The following is a 23771-nucleotide window of genomic DNA, read 5'->3' on the forward strand; positions in this document are numbered from 1 at the left end:
AAAAGCGTGGACACAGTTCCAGTCCCGGGCGTAAGGTCGTGTGGTAGCCGTGTTAGTCCACTTTTGAAAGGTCATGAATACGACAGAACAAAGAAAAATAAGATGATACCGTTTATCATTGGGCCAGCTTCATTATTTCAACGCCTTCTCCTACAGAGAACCATCATTGGCAAATGTAACTGGCGGAATTGCCCTATATTTTGCAGCTCTTTGCCACCCCCCCCCCCCCCCCATTCCCCGGTGTTTTGCTACCTATTATGAAAGCTAGTGCCTGTATGAGGGCATTCAATTTTAAGGAGATATTGACTGACTCGTTCTGCCCACCCTTTCCATTCATTCCTCTGCCAGAAGGAGGAGGAGCAGAGCTGTTCCCTCACCACACTAGAAAGAGTTAAAAAGGGGTGGTGATGAGGGGGGGTGAGCTGGGCTTCTTTAAGAGGCTGAAGCTGGAGGCAGTGGGATAAGCTTGCTGTGAGGTGAAAAAAAAAGTTTTACTTTCAGCTCCTGAAGGGTAAGTAGGGGCAGGAGCCCAACAAGCATTGTCCTAGAGAGCCGTGGACTCGTCCAGGGGAGGTGCAGTGCCAGGAGAGCCCAAGGAAGGACAGAGGGACGACTTTCCCATCAGCAGGAGGTGAGAGAAACTTAAACAAACTCGCAGTTCATTATGGACTACTAAAGATTCTTTGTGGCTAGTTGTTTAAATGAGTAAAACTAACATGGTAACAAAGCAAATACAGTTGATGGGGTTTTTTTCCCCCCTTTTAATTCATGCTGAGATTTTTTTCCCCCAGTGAATTACACTTGCTCTGCTCTAAGGTGAAGAAATTAAGGGAGGCTAGTACTTAAAAAAAAATACGTACAAAAATCTATAGAAAATAATTTTAGTAAGCAACCTGGATTTTAATGTAATATATTGCAAAGCAAATGACTCAGTGGGGAATAAAACCTGTATTAAAACAAGCAGCAGGTAGGGTTTTTAAAAAAAAAAAATTTAAGCATTTATATGCTACTTATAGTCTAAGTGGTTTCATTCAGGTACTCCAGCATTTTCCCCTGTCTGTCCTGGTGAGCTCACACTCTATCTAATGTACCTGGGGCACTGAGGGGATTAAGTGACTTGCCCAGGGTCACAAGGAGCAGCGTGGGATTTGAACCCACAACCTCTGGGTGCTGAGTCTGAGGCTCTAACCACTGCACCACACAGGATTAAGCAGGGAGTAGTTGGTTACGGAGCAGGCTAGGAAACTGGCAACCTTCGTGTTGCGAGCATATTGAACCACTTTAGCCATGGACTTTTAGGATCTGCGGTGCTGTGTATTTGAAGCTCTGACCTGCCTTGCTACTGTGCTGCTTGGAAAACACAAACGTTGCGGGGAATGAATCCAAAAAGGGGGGTTTAGACCGATCATGGCTCGCATATAGCTAACCTACCAAGACAGGTAGAAGCGGGCGCTTGAGGTCTTTTCCCTCCTAGATTAAAAACAAACAAACATTCATCAGTGCATTGTATAGAGCAAAAAATTGAACCGTATTCATCAACACGATCCCACACTAGTCCATTTATGGCAAGGGTATATTTGTCTATGACTTATTTTTTGTAAGAGGATTACATATTGGGAAAAGAATAAAACCACCCCTCTACAGCCTGAATTACCTGGGTGCGTGCTCACGGCTCCCTCGAATTTCAGGCGTGATTTTCGCTTTTTAGAACACTGAGGCTCCCTACATTCTTTTTCCCATGAGTTCCAGGCGTGATTTTCGCTTTTTAGAACACTGAGGCTCCCTACATTCTTTTTCCCATGAGTTCCAGGCGTGATTTTCGCTTTTTAGAACGCTGAGGCTCCCTACATTCTTTTTCCCATGAGTTCCAGGCGTGATTTTCGCTTTTTAGAACACTGAGGCTCCCTACATTCTTTTTCCCATGAGTTCCAGGCGTGATTTTCGCTTTTTAGAACACTGAGGCTCCCTACATTCTTTTTCCCATGAGTTCCAGGCGTGATTTTCGCTTTTTAGAACGCTGAGGCTCCCTACATTCTTTTTCCCATGAGTTCCAGGCGTGATTTTCGCTTTTTAGAACACTGAGGCTCCCTACATTCTCTTTCCCATGAGTTCCAGGCGTGACTTTCGCTTTTTAGAACGCTGAGGCTCCCTACATTCTCTTTCCCATGAGTTCCAGGCGTGACTTTCGCTTTTTAGAACACTGAGGCTCCCTACATTCTTTTTCCCATGAGTTCCAGGCGTGACTTTCGCTTTTTAGAACGCTGAGGCTCCCTACATTCTTTTTCCCATGAGTTCCAGGCGTGATTTTCGCTTTTTAGAACGCTGGGGCTCCCTACATTCTTTTTCCCATGAGTTCCAGGCGTGATTTTCGCTTTTTAGAACACTGAGGCTCCCTACATTCTCTTTCCCATGAGTTCCAGGCGTGACTTTCGCTTTTTAGAACGCTGAGGCTCCCTACATTCTTTTACCCTTGAGTTCCAGGCGTGACTTTCGCTTTTTAGAACGCTGAGGCTCCCTACATTCTCTTTCCCATGAGTTCCAGGCGTGACTTTCGCTTTTTAGAACGCTGAGGCTCCCTACATTCTTTTTCCCATGAGTTCCAGGCGTGATTTTCGCTTTTTAGAACGCTGGGGCTCCCTACATTCTTTTTCCCATGAGTTCCAGGCGTGATTTTCGCTTTTTAGAACACTGAGGCTCCCTACATTCTTTTACCCTTGAGTTCCAGGCGTGACTTTCGCTTTTTAGAACGCTGAGGCTCCCTACATTCTCTTTCCCATGAGTTCCAGGCGTGACTTTCGCTTTTTAGAACACTGAGGCTCCCTACATTCTTTTTCCCATGAGTTCCAGGCGTGATTTTCGCTTTTTAGAACGCTGGGGCTCCCTACATTCTTTTTCCCATGAGTTCCAGGCGTGATTTTCGCTTTTTAGAACGCTGGGGCTCCCTACATTCTTTTTCCCATGAGTTCCAGGCGTGATTTTCGCTTTTTAGAACGCTGAGGCTCCCTACATTCTCTTTCCCATGAGTTCCAGGCGTGACTTTCGCTTTTTAGAACGCTGAGGCTCCCTACATTCTCTTTCCCATGAGTTCCAGGCGTGATTTTCGCTTTTTAGAACACTGAGGCTCCCTACATTCTCTTTCCCATGAGTTCCAGGCGTGACTTTCGCTTTTTAGAACGCTGAGGCTCCCTACATTCTTTTACCCTTGAGTTCCAGGCGTGACTTTCGCTTTTTAGAACGCTGAGGCTCCCTACATTCTCTTTCCCATGAGTTCCAGGCGTGACTTTCGCTTTTTAGAACGCTGAGGCTCCCTACATTCTTTTTCCCATGAGTTCCAGGCGTGATTTTCGCTTTTTAGAATGCTGGGGCTCCCTACATTCTTTTTCCCATGAGTTCCAGGCGTGATTTTCGCTTTTTAGAACACTGAGGCTCCCTACATTCTTTTACCCTTGAGTTCCAGGCGTGACTTTCGCTTTTTAGAACGCTGAGGCTCCCTACATTCTCTTTCCCATGAGTTCCAGGCGTGACTTTCGCTTTTTAGAACGCTGAGGCTCCCTACATTCTTTTTCCCATGAGTTCCAGGCGTGATTTTCGCTTTTTAGAACGCTGGGGCTCCCTACATTCTTTTTCCCATGAGTTCCAGGCGTGATTTTCGCTTTTTAGAACGCTGAGGCTCCCTACATTCTTTTACCCTTGAGTTCCAGGCGTGACTTTCGCTTTTTAGAACGCTGAGGCTCCCTACATTCTCTTTCCCTTGAGTTCCATGCGTGACTTTCACTTTTTAGAACACTGAGGCTCCCTACATTCTCTTTCCCATGAGTTCCAGGCGTGACTTTCGCTTTTTAGAACGCTGGGGCTCCCTACATTCTTTTTCCCATGAGTTCCAGGCGTGATTTTCGCTTTTTAGAACGCTGAGGCTCCCTACATTCTTTTACCCTTGAGTTCCAGGCGTGACTTTCGCTTTTTAGAACGCTGAGGCTCCCTACATTCTCTTTCCCTTGAGTTCCATGCGTGACTTTCACTTTTTAGAACACTGAGGCTCCCTACATTCTCTTTCCCATGAGTTCCAGGCGTGACTTTCGCTTTTTAGAACGCTGGGGCTCCCTACATTCTTTTTCCCATGAGTTCCAGGCGTGATTTTCGCTTTTTAGAACGCTGAGGCTCCCTACATTCTTTTACCCTTGAGTTCCAGGCGTGACTTTCGCTTTTTAGAACGCTGAGGCTCCCTACATTCTCTTTCCCATGAGTTCCAGGCGTGACTTTCGCTTTTTAGAACGCTGAGGCTCCCTACATTCTCTTTCCCATGAGTTCCAGGCGTGACTTTCGCTTTTTAGAACGCTGAGGCTCCCTACATTCTCTTTCCCATGAGTTCTAGGCGTGACTTTCACTTTTTAGAACGCTGGGGCTCCCTACATTCTTTTTCCCATGAGTTCCAGGCATGATTTTCGCTTTTTAGAACGCTGGAGCTCCCTACATTCTCTTTCCCATGAGTTCCAGGCGTGACTTTCGCTTTTTAGAATGCTGAGGCTCCCTACATTCTCTTTCCCATGAGTTCCAGGCGTGACTTTCGCTTTTTAGAACGCTGAGGCTCCCTACATTCTCATTCTCTTGAGTTCCAGGCGTGACTTTCGCTTTTAGAACGCTGGGGCTCCTTACGTTCTTTTTCCCTTGTGCTCTCTGGGTGTTCCGTTCTCTGCCTCGCTTTGCCTATTTATGCTTTCAGGGGTTTCCTCGTACACATGCTCTGCGGGCTCGGGCACGCTGATTTTTGTTTAGATTTCGAGACAGACTGTCTGTCTGGTGGACGCATTGATTTTTTTTCGGGACTGAATGAGGAAGTTCGATTTGGTCTGCCGGGCTTCCCCCAGAGAGTGCTCTCTGCCTAGATCAATACACATGACTTAAAAGACAAGCTAAGTTCTGGACATGTTACATGGTTTTTGCCAGTGTTGCTTTTATTGATATACAGTATATATACCAGCCGATTACCCGGCATTGCCTGGATATTTATTTATCCCAAAATGTCCCCCCTCCAATGTCCCACATGTCCCACAGGAATGTCCCTCTCTATGGGGTTGGGCTTGGATTAAACATCATCGGAAGTGTCAATATCTGTTATTTCTGATAATTTTTACATTTCACCCTCTTCCCATACCATAGTATTTTCCCCCCAGATAGTAAGTCATATGTATACCAAGTTTGGTTGACCATGCGTTTCAAAGTTATGCTGGAACATACTTACACTCACCAAGATATATATCAACTTCAATATATACAGTGCTCCCCCGGTCATTCGCAGTAGGCAATTCGAGGTCCCAATCATTCACGGTATTTTCCTACCGTGAATGACCGGGCAGGAGAGGGCAGCCGGAGAGGCAGGAGAGAGCAGCCGGAGCGCCGGCAAGTGAAGGAAATCACTCGCCTTATGCTCCGACCGCTTCTTCCTGGACGAAAGTCGGGCCTCACCAATCAGGAGCAGCTGTGACACGCAGCTCCTGATTGGTGAGGCCCAACTTTAGTGCAGGAACAGGTGGTCAGAGCATACCGCGAGTGATTTCCTTCACTCACCGGCGCTCCGGCTGCTCTCTCCTGCCTCTCCGACTGCCCTCTCCTGTCTACACCGCTAAAAACTGTTTTCGCGGTTTTTCAGCATTCGCAGGGGTTCCTGGAACGGAACCCCCGTGAATATCGGGGAAGTACTGTACCTCAAACTTCTCACCTCTAATGGATAATCCCCAGCTCCTCAGAAGTACCACCTGGGCTCAAAAGCTTTCACAGCCCTAGGCTTTATGCACGACCTCCTCACTGGAGCCGTTATCAATTTTTACTCACAAACTTTATTTTTAAATTTTTATTTAACAGCCCTTCTAGCATATTTCAAGGGTGCTTAGCTTTTAATTGTGGTCTTCTTTTCAGGGAAATAGGAGCCAACATGTTTCACCCACAGAAGGTTTTTTTCAAGGCTTATCATCCCTATTTAAAAAAAAACTGTTTAGTTTATTTCTAAAACATTTAATATACTACTATCTATCTAATAACTCACTCCTCATGCTATCAGTGTTAGAAAATATATAAGTTTTACTAAAAACATCTCTCTTACCTTAGCAACATGCATACATACATGCACACACACATAGATGCATCCGATTTTATATATATAGATAGCTATAGGTGCTAGAATTGATTTAATTCAGTATTCTCCAGCAGGAAATGAAGCACTCGGTGTGTTTGTCCTGATAATCCGTTTATGTGGGTAGAAATAGGTCATCAAAGGAATTGTAGATAAGGCCTTTAGTTGGGCTAACTACAGGAAACGAAGAGAAATTCCTCAAATTTCCCTTTCGGAATGCAGGAGGGGGTAAATAGCCTGGAGAAGGGAAGGACTGAAAGCTGGAATTTTAATTTGGGTTTGAAGACATGTACCTTCTGTCTAGAAAAGCCTCAGTCCCCAGACAAAATGCTGCTTGCCTGCCGCCCTGGGAATATGCCTCCGGCAGCAGCATTCGCTGGATTGATAATTTCAAGAAGATTGCAAGAGCCTTGTATAAACAAGGGCACAGATGTCAAATTCCTTCTGCTGCAGAGGGAAAGAAACGCGCGCACCTGGGTAAAGAGTGCCCTCTGCTGGATGGTGTTAGTAAACCAAGCAGCATCAGCAGGATGCGATTGCCTGTGCTTTCTGATTATAAAAATGCAAAGCAAACTTTGCAGATGGGCTGTGCCAAACCTGGTAAATTCTTTTATTTAATTAAATACGGTAGCTACCAAGTTTGTGAAGGCAAAATATTTCATTTACAGCATCATTCCTTAGTTTTTGAACTCGCAAAAGCTTGTCACATCATTGGGGTCAACACCAGCGTGTGAAATTATTACTGTTCTGGTTTTGAAACAGAAAAGTAGGGCACTCAGTGCATAGAGTGGGATAAAACCAGGGCTGGATAAGGCTGTTTGTGCTGACCTGGCTGAAGTGGCAACCCTAATTGTGGTCCTTGTAGCCTGGTTCTTTTAAATTGCACTGCTGGTACCTAAAATTCGTTGGGATTCTGTTTTCCAAAAATCGGAAGTGGCCTAAGCCCTCTCTCTGCACATCTTGGATAAACTTGGATTGTCCAGATGTAATTATCCAACTTTTGCCCATTTAGAAAAGCTGGCGGCAGTCAAGGTTTATATGTCTGGCAGTGCCATTCATAGGCAGCGGAATGCTTTGTGGTTTGGGGGGCTCCGCCCCAGATCCCACCCAATCTCCACCACAGACTCCACCCCATAATAGTACTAATTGTAATACAAGTTTTTCCATTAATTTTTCATATATAAAAACACAATATAATCTTATTAACAACACATAATGGTTAACCACAAAATTAAACTACACAAAGCACACTGTGTGCTACTTCTCAGCATTCATTCCTACCAGAACACAGATAACCCCTATGCAAATACGGGACCACAAACTAAAAGTACTAATAAGTACAAACGAAACCCTAAGATCCAAGACTCTGCATGCAGTACAACCCCCAGAGAAATAGAAACAAATGCATTTCTTCCTTAGCAAAATATAGACAGCAGATGTAATTTCTCAAAACTGACACAATTCAATCACTAAACTGAAAATAAAATCATTTCCCCTACCTTTGCTGTCTGGTGATTTTGGTTTTCAAACCATCTTTCCCAGTGTCTAGCTGCACTTCCTTCTGTCTGTGCTCTTAACTGTGTATCCAGGGCCACCTTATCCATTTGCTGTTTTTCTCTCCTTCACTTTCTGCCATACATCCATCTTTATATATGATAAAGCGAACTGGTTTCAATAAGAACAAGTCTATAAAGTGTGACCCAATGTGACTTGTAAAAAGCTCAGAGATATGAAACTCTGAAGGGAAGGCTGTTAAACCTCCCTGAAAAAGAGTTCACCTTCCAGTCATAGCAACTTAGCAAGTTCGTGGCCACACTTGAAGACTTAGGAAAGTTATGTTGTCTTTAAAAAAGACAAAATTCTTAAAGTATTTCCAATGTGTAAGGTCAATATCTTCTTTCAGTTAACATGAAAAACTGCCACCACTATAGTCACTTAGCTTTGAATACTGCTTTAGACCCCTATTCAAAGTATTCAAAGCTAAGTGACTATAGTGGTGGCAGTTTTTCATGTTAACTGAAAGAAGATATTGACCTTACACATTGGAAATACTTTAAGAATTTTGTCTTTTTTAAAGACAACATAACTTTCCTAAGTCTTCAAGTGTGGCCACGAACTTGCTAAGTTGCTATGACTGGAAGGTGAACTCTTTTTCAGGGAGGTTTAACAGCCTTCCCTTCAGAGTTTCATATCTCTGAGCTTTTTACAAGTCACATTGGGTCACACTTTATAGACTTGTTCTTATTGAAACCAGTTCGCTTTATCATATCTAAAACCTTTTCTGGTTTCTTTTTGTTTTATATTTCATCACCCTGAATTACTCATAAGGAAATACATCCATCTTTAGCATTAACTTTTAACATTCAACTTTCTTCCATTTTTCTGCTTTTTCTCAAAATCTACTTTCCCATGCCTTCCCTTTCCATCTATCCATGTGTGCCATCTCCTCCCTCTTTCTTCTCCCCTACTCCCATCTATCCATAAGAAGCATTTCTTCTTATCTCTTCCCTGCCGCACCCATTGCTGTGCACCATCTCCTCCCTCTGTCTCCCCTTCCCTTCCATCCCTATGCACCATCTCATCCCTCTCCCATGGTCAGACATCTCTGTCTTCCCCATTTCCCCCTCATATAGTCTGGCATCTTTCTCTTCTCCATCCTAGAGCTTGGAATATCTCTCCTCTCCCATGATCTGGCATCTCTCTTTCCTTCCCTCCCTCTTCCCGAGGTCTAACATCTCTCTCCTCTCCCTTCTGCCATCTGGCATCTCTTTCTGCCCTCCTTCCCTTCCATTCTCTGGTCTGGCATCTCTCTCTCCTTCCCATTCCAGTGTCTGACATCTCTCCCTTCTTTGGGTCATATCTCCTCCCTCCCAGTGTAACATTTCTCCCTTTCTCCTCTCCACCACTGTCATGTCCAACAATTCTTCCTCTTTCTTCCTTTCCCCATATGCATCATCTCTCTTTCCCTCTCACATCAACAATTCTCCATTCCATTTCCTTCCATTACCGGCAGCATTTCTTTCTCTCCCTTCCCACTTCCCCACCTGTGCAGCATCTCTCTTTTCCTCCTTTCCTACCCCCCCCCCCAGCATTTGTCCTTCCCAACCCTCTCCCAGTACGTGCAGTATCCGTCTTTCCCAACCCATGAGCATCTGTCCTCCCTGCCTTCCCAACTCCCTACCCCCAGCCCCAGCCGGTGGCATGTATAATATTATTTCCTTCCTTTCCCCCTTGCGGGACCCTGCCGCACAACCTCATTCTTCAGCTTTCAACTCTTGATTCCTGACTCTCAAACTCTGCCACACACCTACCTCCTCCCCAGTGTTTGTTTTTATAAATCTTCGGGCAGCGTCGATGAGATCAGCATCTTGCCATAGGCATGCCCCGGAAATCTTTTTTCAGCAGCAACTTCCTGTGTCTGCATAGGTGAACTGCTGCTGAAAGAAGACTTCCGGGGCAAGATGCTGATCTCGTCGACGCTGCCCGAAGATAATGATAATGCAAATAAAGAGGAGTGTCTCGGTCAAACTTACTTTTATGACCTAACATCTTAAGAGCAGTGTTTTGCAAAGTGTGAAGTCGCCGAATGTTGAATTTAGAAATGCCAACATAAGCAACATTGCAATAATCAAGTCTTGAAATAAAGAATATAGGTATCTTAGTATGAAGATTTTTTTTTATCAAAAAGACCTCTAACAGCGCGTATAGATCTTGGTATGTAAAAACTTTTCTTTATTACATTTGAAACCTAATCTGAAAAATGATTATTAGCCAATTTAGTTGGATCTATATCTTAGATCGGTGCCCCAAATTGGATGCCATGTAAAAATATGGCCCCTGGATTATTCTGCATTTATTACTTCTTGCAGTTCTCGGTGCAAGATGCAAAATCCAGTCCGTTCATAGAGGAAAAGTCCATAGTCTGTTATTCAGAAAGACATGGGGGAAGCCACTGCTTGCCCTGGATCGGTAGCCCTGTATTGCTACTCCTTGGGTTTTGGCCAGGTACTACTGGGCTAGATGGACCACTGATCTGACCCAGTAAGGCTATTCTTATGTTCTTACGTGAGCCAAGTATAGGACAATTAAGCCATTGTGACATCACCAATGAGGTTGGCTCTGAGTCTGAGGCACTGTGAACTGAGGCATTATGACATCACAATCTCAGCTCTGGAATGTTGCTCTCACTGGGGTTCCGGAATCTTGCTATTCTTTGAGATGCTGGAATGTTGCTACTCTTTGGGGTTTGGCCAGGTACTACGGACCTGGATTGGCCACCGTGAGAACGGTCTACTGAGCTTGATGTTCTTACATGAGTCAAGTATGGCAATGCTTATGTACTAAATGAATGCTGAATGGTGAACAATCTCTTAAGAAGATGCCATTTAAATGAGGAAAAGATCTCAAGATTATTTTTGCAATGCATAGTTTCAAGCCGACACATTAAGGCATAAATTATATTGCAATTCACATTGGGAATACAGTACTCCCCTGATATTCACGGGGGTTCCGTTCTGGGAACCCCCGCGAATGCTGAAAAAACGCAAATACTGTTTTTAGTAGGGGGAGACAGGAGAGGGCAGCTGGAGAAGCAGGAGAGAGCAGCCGGAGTGCCAGCGAGTGAAGGAAATCACTCACGGTATGCTCCAACCGCCTCTTCCTGCACTGAAGTCGGGCCTCACCAATCAGGAGCAGGATAGAAGGGTAGAAGGGTATAGATAGAGTATTACTATACAGGTCCTGGACCTGATGGGCCGCCACGTGAGTGGACTGCTGGGCATGATGGACCTTTGGTCTGACCCAGCAGAGGCACTGCATGTGTTCTTAAGTATAGGACAATTAAGCCATTATAACATCACTGATGAGGTTGGCTCTGAGGCATTATGACATCACAATCTCAGCTCTGGAATGTTGCTCTCATTGGGGTTCCGGAATCTTGCTATTCTTTGAGATGCTGGAATGTTGCTACTCCTTGGGTTTTGACCAGGTACTACTGACCTGGATTGGCCACCATGAGAATGGGCTACTGGGCTTGACGGACCATTAGTCTGACCCAGTATGGCTATTCTTAGGTTCTTATGTGAGCCAAGTATAAGGCAATTAAGCCATTGTAACATCACTGATGAGGTTGGCTCTGAGACATTGTGACATCACAATCTCAGCTCTGGAATGTTGCTCTCATTGGGGTTCCGGAACCTTGCTATTCTTTGAGATGCTGGAATGTTGCTACTCCTTGGGTTTTGACCAGGTACTACTGACCTGGATTGGCCACCATGAGAATGGGCTACTGGGCTTGACGGACCATTAGTCTGACCCAGTATGGCTATTCTTAGGTTCTTATGTGAGCCAAGTATAAGGCAATTAAGCCATTGTAACATCACTGATGAGGTTGGCTCTGAGACATTGTGACATCACAATCTCAGCTCTGGAATGTTGCTCTCATTGGGGTTCCGGAACCTTGCTATTCTTTGAGATGCTGGAATGTTGCTACTCCTTGGGTTCTGGCCAGGTACTAGGGACCTGGATTGGCCACCGTGAGAATGGGCTACTGGGCAAGATGGACCATTGGTCTGACCCAGTGGGGTTATTCTTCTGTTCTTATTTATATGCTGCTAATTTATCACTCTTCTGATTTTGTCTTGCAGTAGATTCTCACAGCTTCATCCAGACGGTTGGCGCGCTATGCATTCTTCTCTGGTCATGGTGGTCCTGCAGTTGTTGGCCAGCAACTGCCACAGCTTTCCCTTCTTCAATGGTTTCCACTACGACCACGTCCACTCTGGCAGAAGTACTGGGAATGAGAAAGGGGAAGGTATGTGCCATTTTGAATGACCCGTATTACTCAAGTGTTTCCGATGAGGCAGTATTGCTGGGAAAAGAGCCGAACAAAACTGACGGGGTGGCACGAAGGTTTGCTCCAAGAATGGCTTGGGATCCTGAAGACGCATAAAGTCGATCTCAAACTTAAAACCTTCCTCTTTAAAGATGCCTTTATTCTTTAGTACTATATTCAGCCTCTTAACCCTTTGATTCACGTGAAGCTTTGCAACATCTAATACTTCTTTTGAAATGATTCTTCTCCTAATGTTTTTGCCATCCCCATTTACCGTCCTTTTTTATTAATTTTACTTCGATGTATTTTAAACAACCTCCCCTACTTTCCTTCCGTTTCATGTACGTTATGTCGAATTCATTTAGTATTTTTAATATTTGATAAAATATTGCTTTTATTTCCCTAATTTAATTGTCCCTTACAATCTTTTTACATTGTACACCGTCTAGATATTTTTTTTTTGATAGATGGTATATCAAAAATAAACTTGAAACTTGTTCTAATCGGTGGCCTTTGTACAGAAGAAATATTTACAAAAGGGCAGAGTAGAAAATCACAAACTATAGAATTCAATCGGCTCACTTCCAATGGAGGTATGTCAGGAACAGCGGTACCAAATCTCGAGTGTACACTAGTGCTGCCCGGTTCAGGGAAAAATTTTTCGATTTGATTCAACCTATTGAATCGGTTTTTCGATTCACTTTTCCTGGACAGCTGGGTGGGAGGGTTTTTCCCAAACATCATGGCGGGTTTATTTTGTAGCATCTTCACCCACCCCACACCGGTGCTATGGTGTAAACAAAAAATACTTTTCCTGTCTCTGTTAGTTCCTAGCTCAAAAAAGACTTTTCCTGTCTCTGTTAGTTCCTAGCTCACACTCGCTGTCTAACACCAACTCTGGCAGGATACACATTTCAAATCTGATATATTGTAATCACAAATAGAAAATAAAATTATTTTTTCTACCTTTTGTTGTCTGGTCACTTTATTCAAATTGTGTGGGTCCCAGGCTCTGGTTTCTGTTTGTCTTCTGTTAACTCGCTCACCACAGTCTCCTGCCTTTTTGACGTTTTCTTCTCTCTCTGTGCTCACCATCCATCTTCCATCTCTTTACTTTTCCTTCCACTGCATGTCTGCATTGTGCCCTGGGTCAAACCTCTATTCCCCTCCATGCAGAATCCCTCCCCTCTACCATATGCAGGATTTCTCCCTTTCACCCTGTTCTACCTCTTTGTTGCACTCCGTTCCTCTCCTCCACCCCCCATGCTCAACAATTCTTCCACTCTTCCCCCTGTGTGGCAGCTTTTTGTCTCTCCCACTCCTCCGTGCGTCACTTCTGACCAACCAACCTGCCCCTCCCCCCCCCCCCAAGATTTGACATACTTTCTGGTCTCCTAATGCAGCAGTAGTGCCAGTGGATGGCTAGCATACACAGGCTCTGAACAGGCTGTTCATGGCCTATCCCACCAGGGCTTCCCTCTTCCATGCCATCAGTGATGTAATCAGTGACACGGCAGAGGGAAGGCCCCAGAGAGGCAACCATGAGCAGCCTGTTCAGGGCCTGCATCTGCTAGCTGTCCGCTGCTGCTTTAGGAGGCCCTGGAGGTATGTCAGGCCTCGCCAGGGAGAGGGCTGTTCACTGAATCGGAGAGTCCGATTTTGGGGGGAAATCAGACTGAGGCGAATCAATTTGAATCGGCGAATCGGGAAGCACTAGTATACACTTAAAAGTGGAGAAAAAAAAGACCTCAGTTCAAGCCAACACTGGCTAGGAAACCAGTGCTATAGTCAACAAATGCACATGCAGTGGATCCACATCAGTCATTGGTCAAAGAAAAAAACTTCACTTCCCATAAAAACTCCGGAACATTGGCCCACTCCTCCCTAGGCATCGGGTAAAAAACCCAGAGCCTCCATCATACAAAATATCTAGATTAGGCACAGTCAATTATAGTATCATAAAATATTACTGACATTTAATACAAGATAAATGGCCATATAATAATTGTTTTAAAAAACTTTTAGAAAACCCACCTTTTTTGCGACCACATTTTTGTTGCCTGTGTAATCTGTAGACAGAATGATATTTAATTGCTTATGGCGTTGCGGAGACATTTTCTCGTTTGTATTTGTGATGTATATTATGTATGGTCATTTGTAAGCCGCCTAGGTTTAGGTGGTGTATAAATTTTTTTTTTTTTGTTCAAAAATTTTTATTGGTTTTCAAAGAAAGTACAATAAGAAAATAGAAAACATATGGATAAAACATCAATTCGTTTCCATTTAGGTAAACGCCAGAAAGACTGGATAAATCAAAGAAAAAAACTTTCAATCGTTGAGCTTTTATTTGAAGCGCTGCACAAATATTTAGGGGCCTTTTTACTAAAGCTTAGCGTGCTAATGGAATTAACGAATGCTTAATGCCAAGAAGTCCATTTTATACCTACGGGCTTGATTCTATAAATAACTCCTAGGTACCATTCGGCGGGGTTGTCGATCGTTTATAGAATAGTACCTAGCGGCCCCTAAGGGCTCTTAGGAGCCAGTAGGAATTGAATACTTAGGCACACTGTCATTTAGGCCCTCTTTTACAAAGGCGCGCTAAGCGTTTTAGCGCAGATTTAGCACGGGCTAAATCAACGTGTGCGCTAACCACTAACGCGTCCATAGGATAACATGCACGCATTAGCGTTTAGCGTGCGCTAATATTTAGTGCATGCTAAAAAGCTTAGCGCGCGTTGGAGGGTTTTATTGGCCTAAATGAGTTCGCCAAAAGTAGGAACCTAACGGAGCCTCATTCCATACCCAAATCCACCCTGAATTTGCCCCAACCACACCTACTTGCTGATAGGTGTGGTTGGGTTTGGTGGCAGTTCCTACTGAGTTAGGCTCCTACCAGCTAATTATTTTAAAATTGTTTTTTAATGGCACTTTCAATTATCAGCGCTGATTAAGCCAATTAATTTAAGTTAAGTGCCTAGATCGGCTAGGTACCTAACTTTAAGGAATCAGGATCTTTGTGTATGCTAAGCTTTAGTAAAAGGGACCCTTAATCATTTGCCTCTTTTCAATAAGTCCAAATTTTTAGGTTCTTCTGTTACAGCCTTCGTCATTTATTTTCTATCATCCTTCTTTCTTTTTCAGTTCATTTTAATGGCATGAAACTTGTGGTGGACACTCCAAAAGATGCACTCTTTGCCTACCGTGGGGGCAATGTGACACTTCCCTGCCATTATTACTATGAACCAGAGCTCAGTTCCACCGGTAGGATACGGATCAAGTGGTCCAAACTGCACCAGGATAACACAAAGGAGAGAGATGTACTGGTAGCCATTGGGCCGAGTAATCGCAGCTATGGGGAGTTCCAGGGCCGTGTGCACCTGCTGCAAACTGTGGCACGGGAGGCCTCCTTGGTAATCACTGATCTGAAGCTGGAGGATTATGGGAAATACAAGTGTGAGGTGATTGATGGACTGGAAGATGAAAGTGGAATAGTTGAACTGGAACTGAGAGGTGAGTAGCGCTAATTCAAATACTCGCTAAAAATCGTATCACATCAGATGTAAGATTATCCTATCCTGTTCTTTCTCCATGGAATGTATGGGCGTAGAATTCTGTTCTCTTTACAACATGGACTCTATTGATCAGAATATCGCCATTAACGCCTGCCCAAAAGCAGGAAATATAGTTAGAAGGTCTGCAATGACTGAGAGATTCTCTATGGTGGCCAATAATCGGCTAGCATCAACAGTCTCAGTCCTGTATGTGCATCCAAAGCCAAACCGATGCGTACGTAACAAATTACATGAATCTAGAATTTCACACCACTTTTTACAATCATCTTCATCACAAATAGATTATTTGAAATTGGATGGTATGCAGATACATCTGATTATCTCCACCAGCCTTTAACAGTTCAACAACTGCTCTTCTCAAGATCTCACGGAGAAGATCTCCCCCCACCCACCCTCAGAGATTGATGAATAATAACGGTAAATTCAGTAATGACAGTGCCTAAGCCTTTCAAAACTCAAATTAGGGACAGGCATCCTACATTTGATGCATCAGCAAAACAAGGACTGTTGTCTCTAGAAGACCTGAAATAGCCCTTTAGGCCAGTTCAAAGAATCTCTCAATATAGACCGATAAAAGTGGTGGACATGACAATGAAGCCGACGGCACAGTGTGCAGTGGCCGCTAAGAGAGCGAACAGAATGCTAGGTATAATCAAGAAGGGTATTACTACCAGAACGAAAGAAGTTATCCTGCCGTTGTATCGGGCGATGGTGTGTCCGCATCTGGAGTACTGCGTCCAATATTAGTCGCCGTACCTTAAGAAGGATATGGTGTTACTCAAGAGGGTTCAGAGGAGAGCGACGCGTCTGATAAAGGGGATGGAAAACCTTTCATACGTTGAGAGATTGGAGAAACTGGGTCTCTTTTCCCTGGAGAAGAGGAGACTTAGAGGGGATATGATAGAGACTTATAAGATCATGAAGGGCATAGAGAGAGTAGAGAGGGACAGAAAGAGAGAGAGAAAGGGAGACAGAGAGAGAGAGAGAGAAAGAAAGAGAGAGAGAAAGGGACAAAGACAGAAATAGAGAGAGAAAGATAGAAAGAGAGAGAGAAAGAGAGAAAGATTGGAGAAACTGGGGCTTTTTTCGCTTGAGAAGCAGAGTCTTACAGGGGATATGATAGAGACTTATAAGATCATGAAGGGCATAGAGAGAGTAGAGAGGGACAGATTCTTTAAACTTTCGAATAATAAAAGAACAAGGGGGCATTCGGAAAAGTTGAAAGGGGACAGATTCAAAACGAATGCTAGGAAGTTCTTCTTTACCCAACGTGTGGTGGACACCTGGAATGCGCTTCCAGAGGGCGTAATAGGGCAGAGTACGGTACTAGGGTTCAAGAAAGGATTGGACAATTTCCTGCTGGAAAAGGGGATAGAGGGGTATAGATAGAGGTCCTGGACCTGTTGGGCCGCCGCGTGAGTGGACTGCTGGGCACGATGGACCTCAGGTATGACCCAGCGGAGGCATTGCTTATGTTCATATGTTCTTAAGAGCTAAATGTACCTCGGAACTATGATGATAATTCTGTAAGAGACATCTAGATTTAGGCATTAGGAAAATGCTGTGTTTTGAAGTCCATTCTATAAAGAAAAGTAAGCACCCACTTTTCTTTCTAGAATACTAGTGTAGGTGGTCAAAAACGCATGTGCATTTAGATGTGACCACTTACGCTTAGGTGTTTGCACGAGGGCATGTAAATTATTATATTCTATTATTTAGGCCTGTTATCTGCACTCTGCCTATGCCCCAACCAAGCTCTGCCTTGTGCATGCCCACTGGCAAAGTACACATTATCAAGACGTTGTTATATTGTGATGTTTTAGCTATTGTTCTGATATCATCTGTGAGGGAGTCTGTTGGCCGCTGCCACGTCCCCTTAAGGATACTCCCTCAGTGTCAGAGCCACCTTTAAAAACTCATCTCCGTCAAGGCTTTCTCATTAAACTAAGGTGACTTATGATGGTCTCTCCACTGCCACCTTTCAAGTTTTCAAAGCAGTAGAGAGTTAGTGTGTGATATGAGTCTTTGCAAGACAAATTATCTATCTTGAGCTTTGAAAAATTCTTAGGCACTCGAACCTTTTTCCACCCCTACTTTTCTCCTTCCCATGTTCATTTCCAATACACTATGATACTTCTGCCCCAAAATTCTACATTTAAGAAGCTTCCTTAGTTTCATTTTTCTCGTGGATTTTTTTCCTCCCTTCTACAGGTTGTGGGAAATTGAAATTGATAAAACATACTGGCCTGCTGTCTGTATGCCGTTCTTTTTTGCCCCTGGCCTTTGCCTGAAAGACTAAAAAGGTTAGGGCTCTTCAGCTTGGAAAAGAGACGGCTGAGGGGAGATACGATTGAAGTCTACAAAATCCTGAGTGGAGTAGAACGGGTACAAGTGGATCGATTTTTTTTTTTTTTCACTCTGTTAAAAATTACAAAGGCAAGGGGACACTCGATGAAGTTACAGGGAAATACTTTTTTAAAACCAATAGGAGGAAATATTTTTTCACTCAGAGAGAATAGTTAAGCTCTGGAACGCATTGCAGAGCAGAAAGCGTAGCTGGTTTTAAGAAGAGTTTGGACAATTTCCTGGAGGAAAAGTCCATAGTCTTGTTATTGAGAAAGACAAGGGGAAGCCTCTACTTGTCCTGGATCGGTAGCATGGAATGTTGCTACTCCTTGGGGTTTGGCCAGGTATAAGGGACCTGGATTGGCAACCTTGAGTACGGACTACTGGGCCTTGGATGGACCATTGGTTTGACACAAGACTATTCTTATGTTCTTATATTCTTAATCTTCAGCCACAAGATGTCGCTGCTTGCCCGCATATTTGGCTGCAATAGTGAAAGAAGGCAGGCCCTGTACACATCCGGCCAGGCATATACTTCGTTAAGGCCTTTCTGAGCTTCACTGGAAATAGGTCTCAGAGATCGGGATAGGTGTTAACGAAATCTGACCCTGGCTGTTCAGCTACTCTCCTCTCTGCTTCTTTTTCTCAGTAAAATCACAGCCTGTTCATGTTACCCCCGTATGTGAGAAATTATTTTCCTAACTGTGTTCAAGCCAACTCCAGAGAGCACCAAGGATGCAGCCATTGGAATAATCATCAAATAAGAACAATGTCTGTGGGAAAGTGAAATGGCAGGCAAAGCAACTACTGATAAAAGATTAATAATAATAAACAGTTTATATACCGCAGGACTGTGAAGTTCTATGTGGTTTACAATGATTAAAAATGCTACAATTTGAGTAGAACTGGTAGGTTAAAACTAGTGAATAGCGGCTCTAGAGATCAGTTATTGTGAGAACATAAGAAATGCCTTCACCGGATCAGACCGAGGTCCATCCTGTCTGGCGATCCGCGCACGCAGTGGCCCATTTAGGTACTCCTTTTTGGAGACCTGGATTTCCCGTATCCCTCAATACGATTTGCCAGAAGGTGTGCATCCAACTTGCTCTTGAAACTCGGAACAGTATTCTCCGCCACAACCTCCTCCGGGAGAGCATTCCAAGCGCCAACCCCTCGCTGTGTGAAACAGAACTTCCTAACATTTGTCCTAAACCTGCTGCCACTCAGTTTCAGGCTATGACCCCGTGTCCGTGCCACCTCCGAAAATGTTAGTAATGCTGTTTCCTGGTCTATTTTATCAAATCCTTTTAATATTTTAAAGGTCTCTATCAAATCCCCTCGCAATCTTCTCTTCTCGAGGGTGAATAGTCCCAGTTTTCTGAGGCGTTCTTTGTAGCTCAAATTTTCCATACCTTTGACTAGTTTCGTGGCTCGTCTCTGCACCTTCTCCAGCAGAGTTATATCCTTCTTAAGGTATGGAGACCCAGTGTTGGACACAGTATTCCAAGTGAGGTCTGACCATTGCTCTGTAAAGTGGCATTATGACCTCTTCCGATCTACTCGTGTACAAATCAATTGCCTTGTAAAATCAAGGGGAAAAAAGTGTGTTGGAAATTGGTACAAATTGACCTACATGGGTAGTAGAAGACGGCAGTGCCTCAGTTGGTTACCACCCACAAAATAAATGTTGTATATTATATACCGTAGTCTTCATTCAACAGGAAGAACTTGAAGAGGAAAACCAGCAGAGCTATACAGTAGAGATGGCCTTCATTAAAATGTGATCCAACACAGTGACATAGCGAGGGGAAGCGGTGCCCCTTCCCCTCTCCCCCCCCACCATGCGTGCACCCCTTCCACGTACCTTTTTAACTACGGCGCAAACAGCCCGCGTCGGCTTCGGCGCTCTCTCTGATGTCATTTCCTAGGGACGGGGTCCCAGAAGTGACATCGGAGAGAGCGCTGAAGCCGACGTGGGCAGTCAGTTTGATGGCTGCTCATGCCAAAGTGTTAAAGGTACGGGGGAAGGGAAGGGGCGGGCGGCAGGTGGCGGAGGGGTGCCAGCGCCCCAAACAAGTCATTTCTAGACTCGGCATAAATTGGTTCAAGATCGACTACTTTTAAGAAATCATCTGAGTAAAAGTTTTAAAATGCAGACTGGTGAATATTTGAATTTACAAACTTGAGGCTTAGATGGGAGGAAAAGGCTTGAATGAGAACTCTGCTTGCAATGAAGAAAAACGCCACTGCATCCAATGGATTTGTCCACGGAATGCAGTGACATTTTCCATCATGAGCAGAGTTTGGATTCATGCTGAATGTTGACTGTATTTGCACATACAGTAAAACCTTGGATTGCAAGTGTTTTGCAAGACAAGCAAAAGATTTGATTAAATTTTAACTTGATATACATGCAATGTCTTGCAATATGAGTACATACCATATACACGCATCACATCATCACAACTGAGCCGATGGTTCTTCTCTCTCTGATGCTGCAGGAGTGTAGTGACTGTTCTAAATGAGCGAGGTCTTGCAATACAAGTACATACAGTATACACGCATCACAACTGAGCCAATGGTTCTTCTCTCTCCGATGCTGTGGGAGCATAGTGACTGTTCTAAATGAGCGAGGTCTTGCAATACGAGTACATACCGTATACACGCATCACACCATCACAACTGAGCCGATGGTTCTTCTCTCTCTGACGCTCCGAGAGTGTAGTGACTGTTCTAAACAAGCAATGTCTTGCAATACGAGTACGTATAGTATTTTGCATTAAAGTTTTTGGGCTGTGGAACGAACCGTCTGAGTTTCCATTATTTCTTATGGAGAAATTTGCTTTGATATATGAGTGTTTTGGATTATAAGCATGTTTTCAGAACAAATTATCCTCGTAAACCAAGGTTGTACTGTATTTGGTTGTATATTTAAATATTAGCTGTTAGAATACCAAACAAACGAAAGAATCCTTTTCTTGATTGATTGGGACGCAGGATACTTTATTATTACTGGCTGGAATATATAAATATATATATTTGGTGGATGCTGATTTCAGCTCAGCTAAGTGACTTTTGGTTGTTATGAGTGATCAAAAAATTGGACCATGTAAGCCTGTTCGACAGAAAACTTCACTGGCTGCCAATGGAGGCAAGGATCATCTTCAAGTTTGCCTGCTTTTGCTTCAAAACCATAACAGGTTCATCCCCGATCTACCTGTCGCACCATTTTGTATTTCCAGGCACCTCCCTCACACGTAATACCTACCTGTTTGCTTTCCCTTCCCTGAATCGACAAGAGATTCCTTGATAGAACACTGTCATTCCAAGCGGGCAAACGGAACAAATGTCTATCCACCCTCATTCCTAACACACCCTCCTACCAAGCCTTCAGGAAATCAATCAAAACCTACCAAATTTCTCTGACCCCTCCCTGCCTTGTTGTTCTCTGATATACTTATTGCATATCCGACTACTCTACCAATGTAATTGACAATATTTGCTGTCTGTGTACAGTCTCTTCCTCTGTAAACTGCTCTGAACTGCTTCTGGTATTGCGGCATACAAAAATAAAGTTATTATTATTTATCTACTGTGAAGAAGCAACTTTTTCATTTAGATGTGCAAAGCAGAAGTAAATACAACTGAGCACAAGGTACTTGCACTTTATTCAGTTTGGACAATTTCCTGGAAGAAAAGTCTGTTAGAGACGGACATGGGGTAAGCCGCTGCTCACCCTGGATCAGTAGCCTGGAATGGTGCTACTATTTGGGATTCTAGAATCTTGTTACTCTCTGGGATTCCGGAATGTTGCTACTCTTTGGGGTTCCGGAATCTTGCTATTCTTTGAGATTCTGCCTGGAATCTTGAGACTCTTTGGGGTTCTAGAATCTTTTGTTACTCTTTGGGATTCTGGAATGTTGCGACTCCTTGGGTTTTGGCCAGGTACTAGGGACCTAGATTAACCACCGTGAGAACAGGCATACCCAGTATGGCTATTCTTATGTTCTTACGTGAGCCAAGTATAGGACAATGAAGCCATTGTAACATCACTGATGATGTTGGCTCTGAGGCACTTTGGACTGAGGCATTATGACATCACAATCTCAGCTCTGGAATGTTGCTCTCATTGGGGTTCCGGAATCTTGCGATTCTTTGAGATGCTGGAATGTTGCTACACCTTGAGTTTTGGCCAGGTACTAGGAACCTGGATTGGCCACTGTGAATACGAGCTACTGGGCTTAAAGGACCTTTGGTCTGACCCAGTATGGCTGTTCTTATGCTCTTACATGTACCAAGTATAGGACAATCAAGCCATTGTGACATCACTGATGAGGTTGGCTCTGAGGCACTGTGGACTGAGGCATTATGACATCACAATCTCAGCTCTGGAATGTTGCTCTCATTGGGGTTCCGGAATCTTGCGATTCTTTGAGATGCTGGAATGTTGCTACACCTTGGGTTTTGGCCAGGTACTAGGAACCTGGATTGGCCACTGTGAATACGAGCTACTGGGCTTAAAGGACCTTTGGTCTGACCCAGTATGGCTGTTCTTATGCTCTTACATGTACCAAGTATAGGACAATCAAGCCATTGTGACATCACTGATGAGGTTGGCTCTGAGGCACTGTGGACTGAGGCATTATGACATCACAATCTCAGCTCTGGAATGTTGCTCTCATTGGGGTTCCGGAATCTTGCGATTCTTTGAGATGCTGGAATGTTGCTACACCTTGGGTTTTGGCCAGGTACTAGGAACCTGGATTGGCCACTGTGAATACGAGCTACTGGGCTTAAAGGACCTTTGGTCTGACCCAGTATGGCTGTTCTTATGCTCTTACATGTACCAAGTATAGGACAATCAAGCCATTGTGACATCACTGATGAGGTTGGCTCTGAGGCACTGTGGACTGAGGCATTATGACATCACAATCTCAGCTCTGGAATGTTGTTCTCATTGGGGTTCTGGAATCTTGCTACTCTTTGGGTTTTGGCCAGGTACTAGTGACCTGGATTGGCCATCCTGAGGACAGGCTACTGGGCTTGATGGACCATTGGTCTGACCCAGTAAGGCTATTCTTATGTAATCATCGTTAATGGACCTGTTTTAACATGAGAACCAATCATTTGGTATAAGTTCCTGTCTGTGGGATTTACCTATTTACACAAATATACTATGTTTGCAACATAGTATATTTCTCTCTTGGCTAGTGTTTCCTGGTCTTTTTGGATATTGATGATAATTTAACATCTGATGTACTGTGCTGGGGATATTTAGTTGCTAGACTAACTACATCTTCTTTTCTTTATTCATCCCAGGAGTTGTTTTTCCATACCAGCCATTTGGTGGACGCTATCAGTTGAACTTCCATGACGCCAAAAAGGCCTGTGAGGAGCAGGATGCCATATTGGCGAATTTTGATCAGCTTTATAAAGCCTGGGAGGAGGGGCTAGATTGGTGCAACGCTGGATGGCTGCTGGATGGATCTGTGCAGTACCCCATCAGCTTACCTCGTGAGCCTTGTGGCGGAAAAGGCGTTTCTCCAGGCCTCAGACGTTATGGAGTGCGTCATAAACTTCATCATCGCTATGATGCCTTCTGCTTCTCCTCCTCTTTAAAAGGTGAGGGTAAAGGAAGTTGGGGTGCACCATTGCCAATAGACCAGCAAAGAAGGTAACACAGTGATGATACATCTCAGTTGTTCATTGTGTCACCTTTTTTTTTTTTTTATTTCAAGCCCGCAAGTCACTCGTTTTGCTCTGCCATAACATTATAAAATAGTAGATGATGATAGATAAGACCAATTGGCACAACAGTCTAGGGCTTTCCAGTCCTCGGTCAATGTACCAGGATACTGATAGAGAATCAGGCTTGGCTCTTACCTCCAAG

The 23771-nt window shown here is 44.0% G+C and overlaps 1 protein-coding gene across 1 annotated transcript in view; it reads left to right on the plus strand.

The window, feature by feature from the left end:
- Positions 1 to 504: 504 nt before the first annotated feature.
- HAPLN3 (hyaluronan and proteoglycan link protein 3) overlaps positions 505 to 23771 on the plus strand; it is a 28828-nt gene continuing 5561 nt past the window's right edge. Inside the window, exons 1-4 of the mRNA XM_033920893.1 lie at positions 505 to 631; positions 11773 to 11939; positions 15105 to 15473; positions 23201 to 23503. Of these exons, the coding sequence (XP_033776784.1) occupies positions 11810 to 11939; positions 15105 to 15473; positions 23201 to 23503 (802 nt within the window). The 5' untranslated portion in view covers positions 505 to 631; positions 11773 to 11809. The remainder of the gene's footprint in view (positions 632 to 11772; positions 11940 to 15104; positions 15474 to 23200; positions 23504 to 23771) is intronic.

The sequence above is a fragment of the Geotrypetes seraphini genome, chromosome 14 (genome assembly GCF_902459505.1).
Source record: "Geotrypetes seraphini chromosome 14, aGeoSer1.1, whole genome shotgun sequence".
In the NCBI taxonomy this organism is placed as follows: domain Eukaryota; kingdom Metazoa; phylum Chordata; class Amphibia; order Gymnophiona; family Dermophiidae; genus Geotrypetes; species Geotrypetes seraphini.